At 40.3% G+C, this 16,103-nt stretch overlaps 1 protein-coding gene across 21 annotated transcripts in view; it reads left to right on the top strand.

Moving 5' to 3' along the window:
• DTNB (dystrobrevin beta) overlaps window positions 1-16,103 on the top strand; it is a 216,757-nt gene that overhangs the window by 158,473 nt on the left and 42,181 nt on the right. For 15 of the 21 annotated variants that reach the window (XR_002124369.1, XR_002124234.1, XR_002124253.1 and 12 more), the window contains 2 exons: window positions 3,682-3,771; window positions 7,231-7,318. Coding sequence is in view for 13 of the 21 variants with exons in the window: in XM_019644345.1 (XP_019499890.1) it covers window positions 3,682-3,771; window positions 7,231-7,318 (178 nt within the window). In the remaining 8 variants the exon portion in view is untranslated. The remainder of the gene's footprint in view (window positions 1-3,681; window positions 3,772-7,230; window positions 7,319-16,103) is intronic. The other 6 variants (XR_002124314.1, XR_002124318.1, XM_019644993.1 and 3 more) reach the window with 1 other exon arrangement.

Here is a 16,103-nt window from a genome sequence, read left to right on the forward strand (position 1 = left end):
AATATAATGTTCAAAATTTCCATCATTCCAGTAAAAAAATGAAAAGACATGGGAAGAAGCAGGAAACCAGGAGAAAATCAGTCAATATAAACAGAGCCAGAAATAAGAGACATGATGCAATTAGCAGACATGGACTTTAAAACAAATGAAAAATATCAAAATGTACAAAGGGAAATATGAACATAATGAAGAGAAAAGTGGGAGAAATAAAAAATGTATAAATATAATTGTAACTTTCTGCATATATATTCTACTTTAATTAAAAAAATTAAATAAAAAACCCCATAAAACTTCTAGAGTTGAAAGGGATAATACCTGATATGAAAAATTAAATGATGGATCTTAACAGATCAGAAATTGCAGAAGGAGGGCCGGCCGAGTGGTGCGTTGGTTAAGAGCTGGCTTGGGACGCCAGCTCTGAGCAGCAGGGCCCCGGTTTGGATCCCACATGGAGGCTGGTGACACTGCCCTCTACAGCTAAGATGGTGAATAACAGCTCGACCTGGAGCTGGGCTGCCGTGAGTCCTGGCGACGGCGTATGCTGCAGCCCCTGCTGCAGTGTGCTGCCATAAGCAACTGTGTGTGACCGGCAGCCAGCGTGAGCAGCCGGCAGCCCGAGTGAGCTGCCAAGAGCCACTGTAAGCAGCCGTCCAGAGGCCAGCAACCTATCTGCCTCACCCGGGACAAGCGCAATGATAATACCAACATGGGCCAGTGAAGCGACATCCTGCACAACTAGACTGAAGAACAAAAGGAAAGTAACTTGTCTGTTCCCCTTCCCCTGATTCCCCAGTGCTGTTCCCCTCCCCCAATTCCCCAATAAAATCTTTAAAAAAAAGAAATTGCAGAAGGAAAGTCCACTGAACTTAAAGACAGAGCAATACAAACTATCCAACATAAAGCACGGAGAGAAAAAAGGCTGAAAAACAAACAGAGCCTCAGTGACTTGTTGGACAATGTCAAGCAGTCGAACAGGGGGGGGGGATTATTTCCTTAAATAAATATTTTTATTAAAAAAGAAAAAATTTCCAAATAAATTTTTACAGATTTGATGAAAATTATAAGCCCACGGATAAAAGACGTTCAACAAACTGTAAGAAGGATAAACAGAACAAACTATGCCAAGGCACATTACAATCAAATTGCTGAAAACCAGTGATAAAGAGAAAATATTAAAAGCAGCTAGAGGAAAAAAAAGATGTTACTTACAGAGGAACAAAGGTAATGTCCGCATTAATAACAAAGCAAACCAGAAGAAGATTCCCATCTGAAAGTACTGAGAAAATTTATTTTTATTCTTTCTAAAATATATAAATTTCCTAGCTTTATCCACTGAAAATGTCCAGAAGCAGGGACAACCCAGGAACAATGAGCACCTTAGAGTCCTGACTGGTCTCTAAACACTCTTTCTCTGTAAAGGGAACCTGAAATCCTGGAAGAATAGTGGATTTCAAGTATGGGGCAGGAAATACACAAGATGAGACTGGGCATCTTATTGTGCCAAGCAAGTGAGCTAATAAGGCCTGATGGATATGTCAAAAGAATACAGGAGCCTACTTGCAGGGGCTCCTACTGGCCAGAGATAGGACAATTTGAGCACCAAAAAGATGATTGTAATGGATTGAGGCACATCAGATACATAAAAATCTATGAGTTCGTAAAAGAAAACTCCTTGGTAACCATTGGAATTTGCTAGGGAACTAACTCACTGTTCTGAATTTTGTTAAATCATGAGAAGTATCAACCATTTGTTTTAGCTTTTCTGAATGAGCAGTATTTCAAGATAAGCAAATAGAGGAAATGACAAATACAGGAAAGAGGATAGATTGGGAAATCAACGTTTTCCAGCCCCTAATGGAATAATGAGTCTAGTCAAGAATTATCATTAGGGCTGGCCGAGTGGCGCAATGGTTAAGAACTGGCTTGGGATGCCAGAGGGCCCCGGTTCGGATCCCACATATGAGGGCCAGTGACACTGCCCTCTTCAGCTAAGATGCTGAACTACAGCTCAACCTGGAGCTGGGCTGCTGTGAGTTGCCGGCGACGGCATAGGCTGCAGCCCCTGTGGCAGTGGGTTGCCATGGGCTACCGTATGTAGCCAGCGTGAGCGGCCAGCAGCCGCAGTGAGCGGCCGTCCAGAAGCCGGCAACTGATCTGCCTCACCCGGGAAGCGCGCAATGATGGTGCCAACTTGGGCCAGTGAAGCAACGTCCTCCACAACTAGACTGGAGAACAAAACGACAGCAATTTGTCTGTTCCCCTTCCCCCAATTCCCCAGCACTGTTCCCTTCCCCCCAATACCCCAATAAAAATCTTTAAAAAAGAATCATCATTAAATGCTAAACCATTGAGTGAAAAGTTGATGGGGGACTTTATAATGGAGCGGCATACCCAATAACATCTGAATCCACTGATCAATATTTATATTCCATTATTTACCTCCTTTTTTTACTTATAAGTATACCATATTACCTATGATTGACTCTAGCCCCTTCTCAAAAACAAAACAAAAGCAAAAACTTTAATCAAGCATCTAGATCTAACCGTGAGAGATAGAGAAACAAATTAAATGACACTGCAATAAACAGTCAAATCCAGAGTGTAGAGTATGCTGCAAAATAACCCGTTTTCTTCACAAATAAATGACATGAAAGAAACAGGGAAAAGGAAGAATTGTTGTAGATTAAAAACAGAAACATCAACCAATACAAGGTTTGTGAACCTTGTTTGGATCTTAATATTTAACAGTAAAAGGACTTTTTTTTAAGACTGAGGAAATTTTCAGATGGACTGAGTTATTAAATGTTTTTATTAAATTTTTTAGGTGTGATAATGGCATTGAGGTTATATATAAATTCAGTATTCCTGAGTGAAATAATAAATTTCTGGGATTTGCTCCAACCACCCCTTCCTGAACAAAATGTTGGAGAAAGAAAGAATAAAGTAGAAAAATGTTGACTTTTGTTGAAATTTGGTAATGGATACATGAAGAGTAGTCATTAGGTTACTCTCTGTTTTGTGCATATGTTAACATTTCTATAATGAAAAGTTAAAAAAAGAAAAAAGATTGTATGCTCAAGGACCTTCCACATATCTGTGAGAGGACTGCAATCAGAATATATAGTGTTGCCTTACAATGAGATACAATTCTAACAAGTTTGGTTTAAGTACCAATTGTATGAGAGAAAATAGAATGATGCTAAAGGCAGTGTCCTCATAGAAATAAAAAGGTTTAACTGGTATCTTGAGGTAATACTGAAAACTCTTATGTGTAGACAAAAGCTATAAAAGCATTAGGGGGCCTAAGTAGACCCTCTCTGCCTGTTCTCCTGCCAGAGGACATTCCCTAAATGACGCTTCCATCCCAGAGTCCAGAACCTGGACAAGACTGGTGGGCAAGACTCCCTGGTCACCCCACCTTGGTTTCTCTTCTCAAGGGCTGTAGTGTGAGTCAGCTAAAGTTGTCTCCCAACGGACTGCTTTTGTTCCAGGAATTTATGAGATGTATCCCCCTGACGGCCTAACACTATTCCATTATGCATTGTGGTCTTTTGTTTTTCTTATCATGATTGATTATTATTTTCCTATATTTCTTTGGAATTTCCCATTTTAATGCGTGTTCATTTCTCGCTCTGCATGTGTGTGTGTCGTGCTTGCTGTCTTTGCCTCCATTGTTCCTAGGTTGCAGTATAGCCAGGACATGCCCAGTCACTTGGCCGATGAGCATGCACTGATTGCCTCCTATGTGGCCCGTCTGCAGCACTGTGCACGGTCAGTGGTAGGAGCAGCAGCAGCGGGCGGCTCGCCAAGGGCTGAGCAAAGGGAGGGAGAGCTGTGCCACCTGGGGTTGCCAGCTGGAAAAGGCTTTGCATGTGGGGGGTTTTCCTGAGAAGCTACCAGCTCTGTTTGGCAGAGTTTAGATAATTGCTAAAGCATTAGCTTCTAAAGGAGGAGCCTTGACAAGCCCAAGCACTTGCCTAAACATATAGTCAGCAATTGTCCTCTAAAGTGGAGCTCACTTCCGTCAGGTTGTACTTAGATGCAGCCCCAAACCATAAGCCTCAGATGCAGCCCCAAAGATGTACATTCGCAGAGGTATTCGATGCAACCTCTTACTGTTTATTTTTGCCTAAATAATGAAATCTTTCTATTGACATTCAAAGTTTAAGGTCAATCAAACCACAGATATCTCACTTTGTCTAAGTCTTTGATACCATCACCCTGTTACGTCTTTACGTGTTATATCTTCATCTGTTCCCCCAAATCTATCATTGCTGATTATTTAAACCAGTGTTTTCCAACAGTGGTGTTGGATCCCCTAAGGGACCTTTGCCAAATGCTATATACCTCATCACATTATAACAATTATATGTATTATAACAGTCCCACATACCCCTTTCCCTGAAAACTGTGGTAATGACTCACTGTTAATATGGGAATATGACTGACCCTTCAGTGGGCTCGGATAGAAAAATGTTTGATAACCACTAAGTACAACAAAACTCACCTTTGAAAAGAGTTAATACCAACCCAAGTGCTGTTGTAGTCAGGAAGATCCAAAGCCACCTGCCCACTGCATGCCAGCACCCACCACCACGCTGCACGGAGAATGGCAGGTAGAGTTTAAATAATCCAGAGCCCTCCCAGCCACTCTACGTGGCAGCAAAGAAGAGCCGCTATGCCAAACCACCTGAGATTCTTATTCTCAGCGATAAAACCACCATAATTTATTAACTAAACACATGAGAGAGCTGCAGCCTTAAACTTTGGTCTTAATTTTGCCCATAACATGTTGTGCTTTCATGGGAAGGTCATTCTTATTTCTCATAACAGAAGAATATATTAATAATCAATGAGAAAATATATATATTTGAGAAGGACTCTTTAATATTATACTTCATACCATTTCCCCATAGTTTCCCCAGTATGACTGAATAGCATGATAATTTTTAGGCATTTACCTGTCTCTAAAGCCTTAGAGAGACTGTAGGGTTCTCTTCCTTCCCAGGGCTGTGTGGTGGGCTTATCCTGTGGGAGGGGAGGAAGGCCTGATAAAATCGGGCATTGTATCACAGTGTCTCCTCCATCCATAGATGATTGCTGAGCACACTGCCCTGCCCGTCGGTCTCTAGGAATAGAGTTGTATCACCCCTGGCAGGACAGCTTACCTGTTATCAGGAAGGGCAACTGTCTGGGCGATTAAAAGTTCCCATGGTGAAAGGAGCAGCAGAATGTTGGGCAGAGACTGCCACCTAGTACTTCAGCCAGAGGAGGTTTATGGGAGGTTTAGCCAAGGTCCTCAGAGTCCATGGCTTAGGGATTAGGCTCCCTGAGCAAGAACTGGTGGCCGGAAACCCTGGGAGAGCATGAGGATTGGGTGAGTAGGGCATCTCTGGATTTATAGGCTACGGAGCTGAGCTTCATACTTCCTCCAAGAAGTCAGAAATTTCCAGGCTAATTCTGAAAATGAAAGTCAGCTCAAGCAGAAGAATAAGAAGCCTTTCTCTCATTTCCCTCATAATGTTCATTGACCTTAAAACCTCTCATCAACATAAAGTTCTAGTTTCTGGCTGGAAAGCATAGCCGATTAAAACAACCGTGTCGACTCAGGTATAAGTGAAAAGCACTGTTAACCTTCCGAGGGAAATGGAATGTGATGGAAAAGGAGGAACGCTTGCACAGAGGAACCAATTCTATCCCCTGCCAAAAACAAAGATCAACCACTTTACGTCCAACTTTTTAGGCTGCCAGTCCCCCCACAGTTTTATGTACTTGTATTGTTACATGTTCATTTTTTATTGTTTAGTAAAAGGTATTTATTTCAGATAAACACTTTTAAGGCACAAATATAGTTCAGCTCTGATCTTTGGGGGGTCTTAACCCGAAGTTATTAAAAGTCAACTGATGGTAGCATGTTCTTATTACAACATCATCTTTTGAGAGGATGATTATACATGCTGGAGACTGATGTTTGCACACCTAAAATTATAGTGTTCCCAAGTGTCATCGGCAGAAGACTTAAAGCACTTTAAAAAAAAAATCCATCCTAGAGGAAAGACTAAGAGAAAAGAATAAGCCAGAGATAGAAATATAGAAAGGTGAAAATAATCTAGGAAAAATGCAGTTGATTCTCTACATGAGAACATCAGATGGATCTGTATTGATTTAACGTCACCCTTCCCAGATTCCCTTAAGTAGTTATAACAAGATTTGATGAGTATTGAACTCAGTCTTTAAATTTTTTCATATTACTTATTATATTGTTAAATTGTAATCAAGCGTTTTTAGAACTCCAAGAACCTAGTGCCAAAGTAGAAGCAAGCTCAGGCAGCCATCTCTGGTCAGTCATTATCATCACTGTTATCTTAAAGCACCTGCCAGACTTAAAGAGAATTATATAGCCACAGTCCCTATTAATCTAGGAGTGCCCTAATATGAATAAATGATAGTTGATGTAACATGCTACATTAAAAGAGCCAATTATTTCATAATCAGTCAAAAGTTCATTGCATCACATACACACAGAACTGGCCTGCTACTCAAGAACACTTCTTTCATCCAGGTGTGGCATTATCTGGTATCCACCTAGGCGGGGTCTTTAAAGTTTTAGAGTGCTGGTACTCTTGTTCAAGAGTAATGGACTCCATTACTTCACTCCAAGATGGGGCTATAGTTGTGGAACAAACATGGTAAAAGAAAAGAAATAGGCATTGAAAGGGGATGTTTGGTACCATGTAATCTTCTCCAGTTTTACCATATATTGGACCTGCCCAAGCCTGGATTCCTCAGTTTTTTTTGCTCAGCCAGTGTTAATTGTACTTTTTCTCAGCCTTCTATATTTCATGATGCTTTCGTTTTCTCTTAGTCTTTTTGAATTCAAGACCTATGTCTAAAAGTCATGAGTTTTTAAAAACATTTGATTAGAAAACCCCCTCTCAGATTTTGTAAATGCCCTGTCTTTTCTCAGCCTTTGCATTCAATAATAAGTGCACCTTCTGATGGTATAGTGGGGATACCACTGAAGAGAAATGACACATGTGGCCTCATCATTTCTCTAAATCCTCTTTATCTCAGAAGACATTAGTATCTATGACCCTGGCCTCCATTTCTTTTGTTACCATTCTTTATTTTTTCTTTTTTACAAGCTTTTTTCCCATCTTTTTTTCTAAGAGAGAAGCAAGAGTAGGGGACGTTTAATAGACACCTGTTGAATTCTTATCTCCTTGGCAGTGTCCTGGACAGTCCTAGCCGCCTGGATGAGGAACACCGGCTTATAGCTCGCTATGCTGCACGGCTGGCTGCAGAGGCAGGAAACATGGTGAGTAAATAGAGGATTCCAGCAGAGTAGCAGAAATTAGCATTACTTTAATACATAAGTGGAAAAAAAAATAATAAAAAACAAAAAACACAGGAGAAGTTAAAGATATGACAGAAAGGCTGTCTAACGGAACAGAATACCTGAAAAAGCAGGAAGAGAGGTGATCCAGAAGGTACTGGGGACGGGAGTAGGAGGGAAAAATTAGTCGGAGGTCAAGTCAGGGTGAGGACAGAGCAGTATCAGACTGGAAGTACAGAAGTTCCTGAACTAGCTTTATTAGTCCAGGCGCTAAAGTGACACGCACTAGAATCCCTCTCCAAAGTACTGACTAATCAATGCCCACAGCGCACTCGCAGCTGGTAGGGTGACCACCAGGATTGACCCAAATCTACATCAGTTGCACTTGTTAGTGTAAAATTAAATGTCACATAAACCAATAAACATAAGACCAAAAAATATATATATATGCAAGTGGTAGGATAACGTAAACATGAAACTCAAGAGAATAAGTACCTCAGGAACAGAAGGAGAAGAGTGGGTTTAGGGAAAGGATTATAGTGGCCTTCAGTTTTATCTATAATATCATCTTTAAAACAAAAAAATGAATCGGGCCAGCCCAGTGGCTCAGTTGGTTAAGAGCTCACTCAAGCAACAGCGGTTCGATTCTCCGGCCCAAGCTGAGCTGCTGCTGAGCTGCCAACAACAGGTGGCAGGATGGCTCAGCCAAAAAAAAATGAATCAAGAAAAGAAAATCTGAATCAATTTGGTTCTTTAAAAAGATCAATAAAATTAATAAATCTCTAGATATCCTGATCAAGATAAAAATAAAACACAACTTACCAATATCACAAATGAAAGAGACATTGATTGCTACAGATCCTACAGACATTATAAGGATGATAAGGGAATATTATGAACAACTTTTTGCCAGTGACTTTGACACCCTAGATGAAACAGACAAATTCCTTAAAAGATACAAATTAGCAAAACTGACTTAAGAATAAATAGAAAATCTAAACAGTCCTATATCTGTTAAAGAAATTGAATTCAAAATTAACTTCCCACAAAGAAAACTCTAAGCTCAGATGGCTCAACTGTTATATACTGTAATATACTTATGGAAGAAATCACAACAATCTGACATAAACTATCAGAAAAGAGAGGAAGAAGGAACACTCTCTAACTCATTTTATTAGGCCACTATACCCTGATACCAAAACAGCACAAGGCAGCTACAAAAAAGGAAAATTGATGGCCAAATTCTCTGATGAACATGAATGAAAAAATCCTTAACAAAATATTAGCAAATTGAATCCAGCAAAATATAAGAAGGATAATATTCCAAGATCAAGTGAGACTTATTGTAGGAATATAAATTTATTTCACATACAAAAGCCTGCTGATGTAATTCACCATGTTAGCAGTTTAAAGAATAAAATTATAAGATTATTTTAATAGATGCAGAAAAAGCATTTGACAAAATACTAGACCCATTTATGATAAAACTTCTCAATACACTAGGAGTAGAAGAAACTTTCTCCACATGATGAAGAACATCTACAAAAAAACCTACAGCTAATATTATACATAAAGATTGAATTTTGGAATATTTTCCCTACCTAATATTGAGAACAAAATAAAGATGTCTGCTTTCACCACCCCTATTCAAAATTGTACTGGAGGTCTGAGCCAGTGCATCATAACAAGAAGATGAGGGCATACATATTGGCAAGGAAGACATAAAGCTGTCGTTATTTGTAGATGACATGATTGTGTCTAGAAAGACCTATAGAAGCTACAAAAACACTAGAACAGATTCATGACTTTATAGCAGTATTGCAAGATACAAAGTCAATAATGGATTGTATTTTTTTTTTTAAGCTGAGCCATCCTGCCACCTGTTGGCAGCTCAGCGGCTGCTCATCTTGGGCTGGGACTTGAACTGCTGTTGCTCAGAGCTCACACTCTTGAGTGAGCTCTTAACCAACTGAGCCATTCAGATTGTATTTTTATGCACTAGCAGTGAACAATTAGAAAATTAAATTTAGGAAAAATATGGTTTACTACAACATTAAAAACCATCAAATACAAGCAAAGAGTAAGATGAAAGGAGGAATGATCTCAGCTCAAAACAACAGACGATGTAAGCATTGACCAGGTAAAGAAAATGAAATGAGTGCCCACTGGGGAGTTTCAATATATGTAAAGGCTCTGAGGATAGAGGTTTCAGGACCTAAAAGACTGCTCGTGTGGCTAGGGCACAGAGAACAATGCTGGAGGGAAATTAGGCTGGACAGGCAGGCCAGACCTCTCAGGACCATAGTTATCAACACAGTATATTAATTACAGAAATGTGTACCAATTTATGTTTACTTCTTCACAGGGAAATACAGTTATGAAAGCTGCCAATGGAGTCTTGCTTTGTTCCACCCCCACCCTATCCCACCTCCACCAAAAATAATTTATTCCTTTAGGTTTGTTTCTACTTCAGAATCTTTTCTGTGAAAATAATCTAATAGCAGGTCATACATGACTCTAACCTTACAACTCTAAAGGTTAATGAAATGGAACAGTATAGGGGGGAAAAGTCTGGGGAAAATAAAAGTTCCATTTAATTTGTTAAACTTCACATATACTCTCAATCAGTCCCAACTGTTATTTTAGAGATTAAAACTTATAAATAAAATTAATTAAATTTGTTGAGATGGACAGCATTGTGGTTGAATTTTTTTTAATTAAGTATATGTAATGTCATTATATAGTCTTCTTGACTTTACATAGTACTTTTAAGATGCTGTAAATAAAAGCCCCAAAGCCATTTGACCCTGAAAAGGAGGTCACAGTACTCCTTTACTGCAAACAAGATAAGTCTGTTTACACCTGATAGTTTCTGATGACAATTCTCTTATTCGTGTGAAAATGATGATTGTTAGAGTGGTCCTGAGACTAAATATGGATATGGCCCCTTTCATCTGTGGTTTATATTCCAAAGTGTATTTATCTTATAAATATTGCACCTGTCAGAAAGGGTTCTTCTTCACTAGATTTCCGCTTCTAATCTGCTAATCTCTCACTGATACAAGTGCTTTGTAGAAAGTGGGTGTAGTGCTCAAAAGAATTTATTTATAGCCTGCCAGATAGGCTTTGTATTGATTTTTTCCCCCCCAAAACCTTCTTCCACAAAGAAAGACCATGAAATCATTTTAGCAGCCGGCATCACACCCTGTAGAGTGCTTCAGCGTCACAGTCATCTCGTCTCCCTAGGTGACTCACATGGCCACTGACAACTCTCCAGGCTGAGCCTTGAATAAAGAAATACTAGGCTGCTTAGATGAGCCAGGGGAGCTGATTTGTTTTTCTGAAGGGCCTAAATCTCTTTAAAAAAAAATACAATATGAGGTAAATCATAGTAAGAACAGCAACTTCTTAAATTTCATCACAAACATCCCCAGTATTATTGGGTTTTCGGAAAAGTCATGATGCAGTTTTGCAACAAAAAACATAGAAAAAATACGTCATGACTTTTCCGACAACCCAATAGATATAATCAGATGTTTTGGGTTTATTTTTTATTTTTTTATTTGTTTTTAAGATTTTATTGGGGGGGGGGCCTGCCAAGTGGCACGTTGGTTAAGAGCTGGCTTGGGACACCAGAGGGCCCCAGTTTGGATCCCACATATGAGGGCCAGTGACACTGCCCTCTACAGCTAAGATGCTGAACAACAGCTCAGCCTGGAGCTGGGCTGCGGTGAGTCACCAGCGATGGTGTAGGCTGCAGCCCCTGCTGCAGTGGATTTTCATGGGCTACTGTGTGTGGCCAGCAGCCAGTGTGAGCGGCCAGCAGCCGCTGAGAGCGGCCATCCAGAAGCCGGTGACTGATCTGCCTCGCCCAGGAAGAGCGCAATGATGGTGCCAACTTGGGCCAGTGAAGCAACGTCCTCCACAACTAGACTGAAGAACAAACGACAGCATCTTGTCTGTTCCCCTTCCCCCAATTCCCCAATAAAAATCTTTTAAAAAGAAAAAAAAAAGATTTTATTGGGGAATTGTGGGGATGGGAACAGCGCTGGGGAATTGGGGGAAGGGGAACAGACAAGTTGCTGTCATTTTGTTCAGTCTAGTTGTGGAGGACGTCGCTTCACTGGCCCATGTTGGTATTATCATTGCGCTCTCCCTAGTGAGGCAGATCAGTCGCCGGCCTCTGGACGGCTGCTCACGGTGGGTCATGGCCTTTCACGCTGGCTGCCGGCCACTCACGGTAGCTTATGGCAGTCCACTGCAGCAGGGGCTGCAGCCTGTGCCGTTGCCGGAGACTCACAGCAGCCCAGCTCCAGGTTGAGCTGTTGTTCACCATCTTAGCTATAGAGGGTGCAGCGTCACTGGCCCTAATGTGGGATCCGAACCGGGGTCCTACTGCTCAGAGCTGACGTCCCAAGCCAACTCTTAACCAACACGCCACTCGGGTGGCCCTTGGGTTTATTTTTAAAGTTTTTTTCTTTATGAAAAAATTAAAAACTCATTATGGAAAAAGAAAGATGAAAGGAAGGAGAAATCATCATATTGTCATCCTATTTAACATTTACACTTTTTTTTTTTACATTTACAGTTTTGAAAAGCTTTTTTTTTTTTCTCTCTCAGATAGTCCAGTCTTAGCCTTCACAGCCTCGTCATGTGTCAGCTGCTCCAGGCATGCACCATTCCAGAAATAACCTTATGGCTTCTTAGAATTACAGATCAACAGGACCCACGTGGGGTTTGACTCATGTAGTGACTCAAAACCCCCATAAAATAGTAATTGTCAGACTTAGCTACCTATTATACAATCATGTGTGAAGCATTTAAAAAATACATAGATCCTTGGCTTTGCCTCAGACCTACTGAATCAGAATCTCTGGGTTTCGGATCTGTCGATTTTTAGGTAAAAAAAGAAAAGAAAATTTCCAGTGTTCTGATTTATAGCTAGCTTTGGAACTCCTGCCCTAACAAGCATTCTTGGGTTTTTGAGAGAGAAGAGAGAGATGACTCCACAGCCCTCTGGGATGATGGGATTGATGGGAGCACTGCCCCAGGAATCAAAGGCGGTCTAGCTGATATTGGGCACATCTCTTTGGAACTCCTCCTTTCCAAGTTCATACAGATGGAAAGCCACCAGTCTGTCTTTAGGAGGCTACAAAAATGCACACTACCAGATGACTGTTTGCTGACTATGTCTGCTTTCTTTGGTTTTATAACATTTGCCTGATTTTACTCAAAGGGGTCTTATTTCTATCTTGTATTTTTCAGATATAGCTCCATCTCATTAAAGATGATGGAGCTCTGTGAGATTACCTAAACCTAAGAGAGTGCCAGTGTAACAGGAAGTGCTCCTCTTCACATCTCTTTTTGTAAATATTTCCATTTGACAGGCAAGAAAATAAATGTATAATAAAATAACTCAAAGTTTACGGGGTGAGTTCATAGCAAAACCTAGGATTCCTAACTAGTCCACCTACTTCCATTCTTATCCCACCACATAAATGCTCCACTTAGTAGCCAGAGCAGTGTTGTTTGTATTAAACTTTTAATCATAGAACAGTTGTAGATTTACAGAAAAATTGTGAAGCTAATACAGAGTTTCCATATAACCCATACTCAGATTCCCCTATTGTTAATGTCTTATATTAACATGGCATATTTGTTACAATTAATGAGCCAATATTGATACATTATTATTAATTAAAGTCCATTCGGTATTCAGATTTCCTTAGTTTTTACCTAAGACCCTTTTTGTGTTCCAGGATCCCATCTAGGATACCATGTTAGTGGGTTGTGGGAAAAGTCATGATGCATTTTTGCAACAAAAAACAGAAAATATACATCATGACTTTTCCGACAACCCAATACATTTAGTTGTCCTGTCTCCTTAGGCTCCTCTTGGCTGTGACAGTTTCTCTGACTTTCCTTGATCTTGATGACCTTGACAGTTTTGAGGAATACTCGCCAAATATTGTAAAATATCCCGTTATCAGGATTAGTCTGATGTTTTTCTCATGATTAGATCGGGGTTATGGATTTTGAGGAGGAAGATCCAAGTGCTATTCTTCTCACATTAGACTGTTACCATCATTTTATCACTGTCAATGTCGACCTTAATCACCTGGCTGAGGAAGTGTCTCTCAGGTTTTTCCAGCATAACGTCACTCTTCTCCCCCTTTTTCTACCTGTCCTCTTTGCAAGGAAATCACTGTGGACGGGCCACACTAAAGGAATGGGGAGTAAAGCTCCACTTCCTGTGGATGGAGTATGTACATACGCTATTTGGACTTGATATCATATGCCCCTGTTCAGAATCCTACGGTGGCTGCACACCACATTCAGAACGGAACAGAAACCCTTCTCCATGGCCCTGCACGATCCGGGTCCTCTCTTCACGTCCCCGTTCATTACCTCCCACTCTCAGCACAGCTCACTCGCTCCGTCAGCACGGACCTGGGAACACAAGGGACCCTTTGCCTGTCCGCGCAGCAGCACTCTGGTCCCTCAGAAGTTCCCCTGGTTCGCTGAGTCTTGGAAAGCCCTCTCATAACCACTTCATGTAAAGAGTCCCTGACTCAGTTCAGTGTTTCACTACCCTGTATTTCTTCATCACGTTTATCACAGCTGATAATGTGTGTATACGTGTATGTGTATATACACACACTTTTAGTTTCTTCTGTTTCTCTCTCAACATAATGTAAGCTACATGAGGGTGGAGCTGTATCTTACCCACTAATGCACCCCTAGTTCCTAGAATAGTATCTGGCACATAGTAGGCACTCAGGAAATATTTGTTAAATAAATGGATGAATGAACTATTGAATTTTTGAAAGAAGTCATCTCTAGGTCTCTTCTAGCTAAAGCATTTTGTGTCTTTATGAGCTAATATTTCCCTTCCTCTTTTTTCCCTTCAGTGTCCTGTAGGCATTTTAGGAAAGGATACCTGGCTTTACTTTTTTAAGGAGCACCATGGTGTTTAAGATAGTAAATGAATAAAATTCTAAGTTTCTCTGGTATTTAATGTACACTTGACTGTGTTTAAAATTTGACTGGCTGAGCTAAGCCACCATCAGACTTAGCAGTAGGACTCTCCCAGTCCTTACGTCTCCTCACATTGCTGCAGGAGGAGCTCCTGCCTCAGGATTTGAGTCTTCCTCCACCCCTCACTTTTTTGGATTTCAGTGCTGCTTGGTGCCAAAGAACCCTGCCTGGTTAGGAATCACTGCTGATAATGACACTTGATTGCCGTATTAACCTTCTCTTTGAAAGATGCCATAGCAGTGCAGTCAGACACTTAGAAATGAAAAGTTTCTTTAGAAATTTCCAGTGAAATACTAGGGGCTTTTTGTTTGTTTGTTTTCTATCCTATGAAGCAAATTCCTTTCAGAGCTCATTGCATCATCCATAATTTTCCCTGGTTCCACTCTAATAAGGAGCCATCAGTTTTAACTCCAGTTTTCAGAAACTGTAAATCTATTATTCATAACAGTTTCAGTCTCAAGCAAGCCGTTTTTCTGAGGTTCAACTCAGGCTGTCACAAGACTCTTCATAGAATATACAAAATTTGCTGAATTGGCTTCTGGTCCACTCTTCTCTGGAGGAAGAAAAATTGCCTTTTTTTTTTTTCTTTAAGAAAGAAAAATATTTGGTAAAAAGCCTCCCACCTGGATTTGCTATGCAGTTTTGCCCCTGTTTATTTAGGAAATGCCACATGAAAAGAATGACATTGCATCTCCAAGCTCCAGCTAGGAAACAAGGTTTCTGCTTCATTGTAGGTCATGTTTTGGGCGGAACCAAGAATGTGTGGAGTGAAGCATAGCCAACCAGGTGCCTTCAGTGGGAGCTTCCGTTCTGGCTAATTAATAAAGGGGAAATGTCACCTCGTCATCCATTTTCCTAGTTTGTGTTGATTGGTTTCAATATACTTCAAGGGGGTTCCAAGGGTCAGAACCATCAGGGGACTTGCAAATCAAAACCACAATTATTTCTCTGAAGAAAATACACAAGTGACTAATAAGCACATTAAAGTGTGTTCAACACATTAGTCATTAGAGAAATGTAAATTGAATCCAAAATGAGGATGACTGTGATCAAATAGATGGACAATAACAAGTGTTGACAAGAACATGGGAAAAATGGAACCCTCATCCCTTGATAGTGGGAATGTGAAATAGTGTAGCCACTTAGGAAAATAGTTTGGCAGGTCCTCAAAAGGCAGTTACTATATATTATATTACTCAGCCATAAAAAGAATGAAGTACTGATATGTGCTACAACATCGATAAACCTTGAAAACATTTTGCTAAGTGAAAAAAGCCAGACAAAAGATCACATATCTTTATATGAAATATTCAGAATAGGCAAGGCCATCGAGACAGAAAGGAGATTCGCAGTTGTCAGGGGATGGGGTAAGGGGCAATGGGGTGTGACTGCTAACGGGTGGGGGTTTCTTTTGGGGGTGAAAAAATATTCTGGAATTAGATAGTGATGATGGTTTCACCATCTCATAGTAAAAACCACTGACCTGTATACTTTGAAAGGCTGGATTTTATGTAAATTATATCTCATTTAAAAAAAAACACCAGTTAGATACTTCACACCCACTAGGATGATTAAAACCAAATAAGTGTTGACAGGGTGTGAAGAAATTGGAACCTTTATTCCTTGTTGGGGGGTTTGTAAAATGGTACAGCCACTTTGGAAAACAATTAAACAGGGTTCCTCCAAATGCTTATAAACAGCGTTACCATATAACTCAGGAATTCCACTG

Source organism: Hipposideros armiger, unplaced genomic scaffold (genome assembly GCF_001890085.2).
Source record: "Hipposideros armiger isolate ML-2016 unplaced genomic scaffold, ASM189008v1 scaffold_0, whole genome shotgun sequence".
NCBI lineage: Eukaryota > Metazoa > Chordata > Mammalia > Chiroptera > Hipposideridae > Hipposideros > Hipposideros armiger.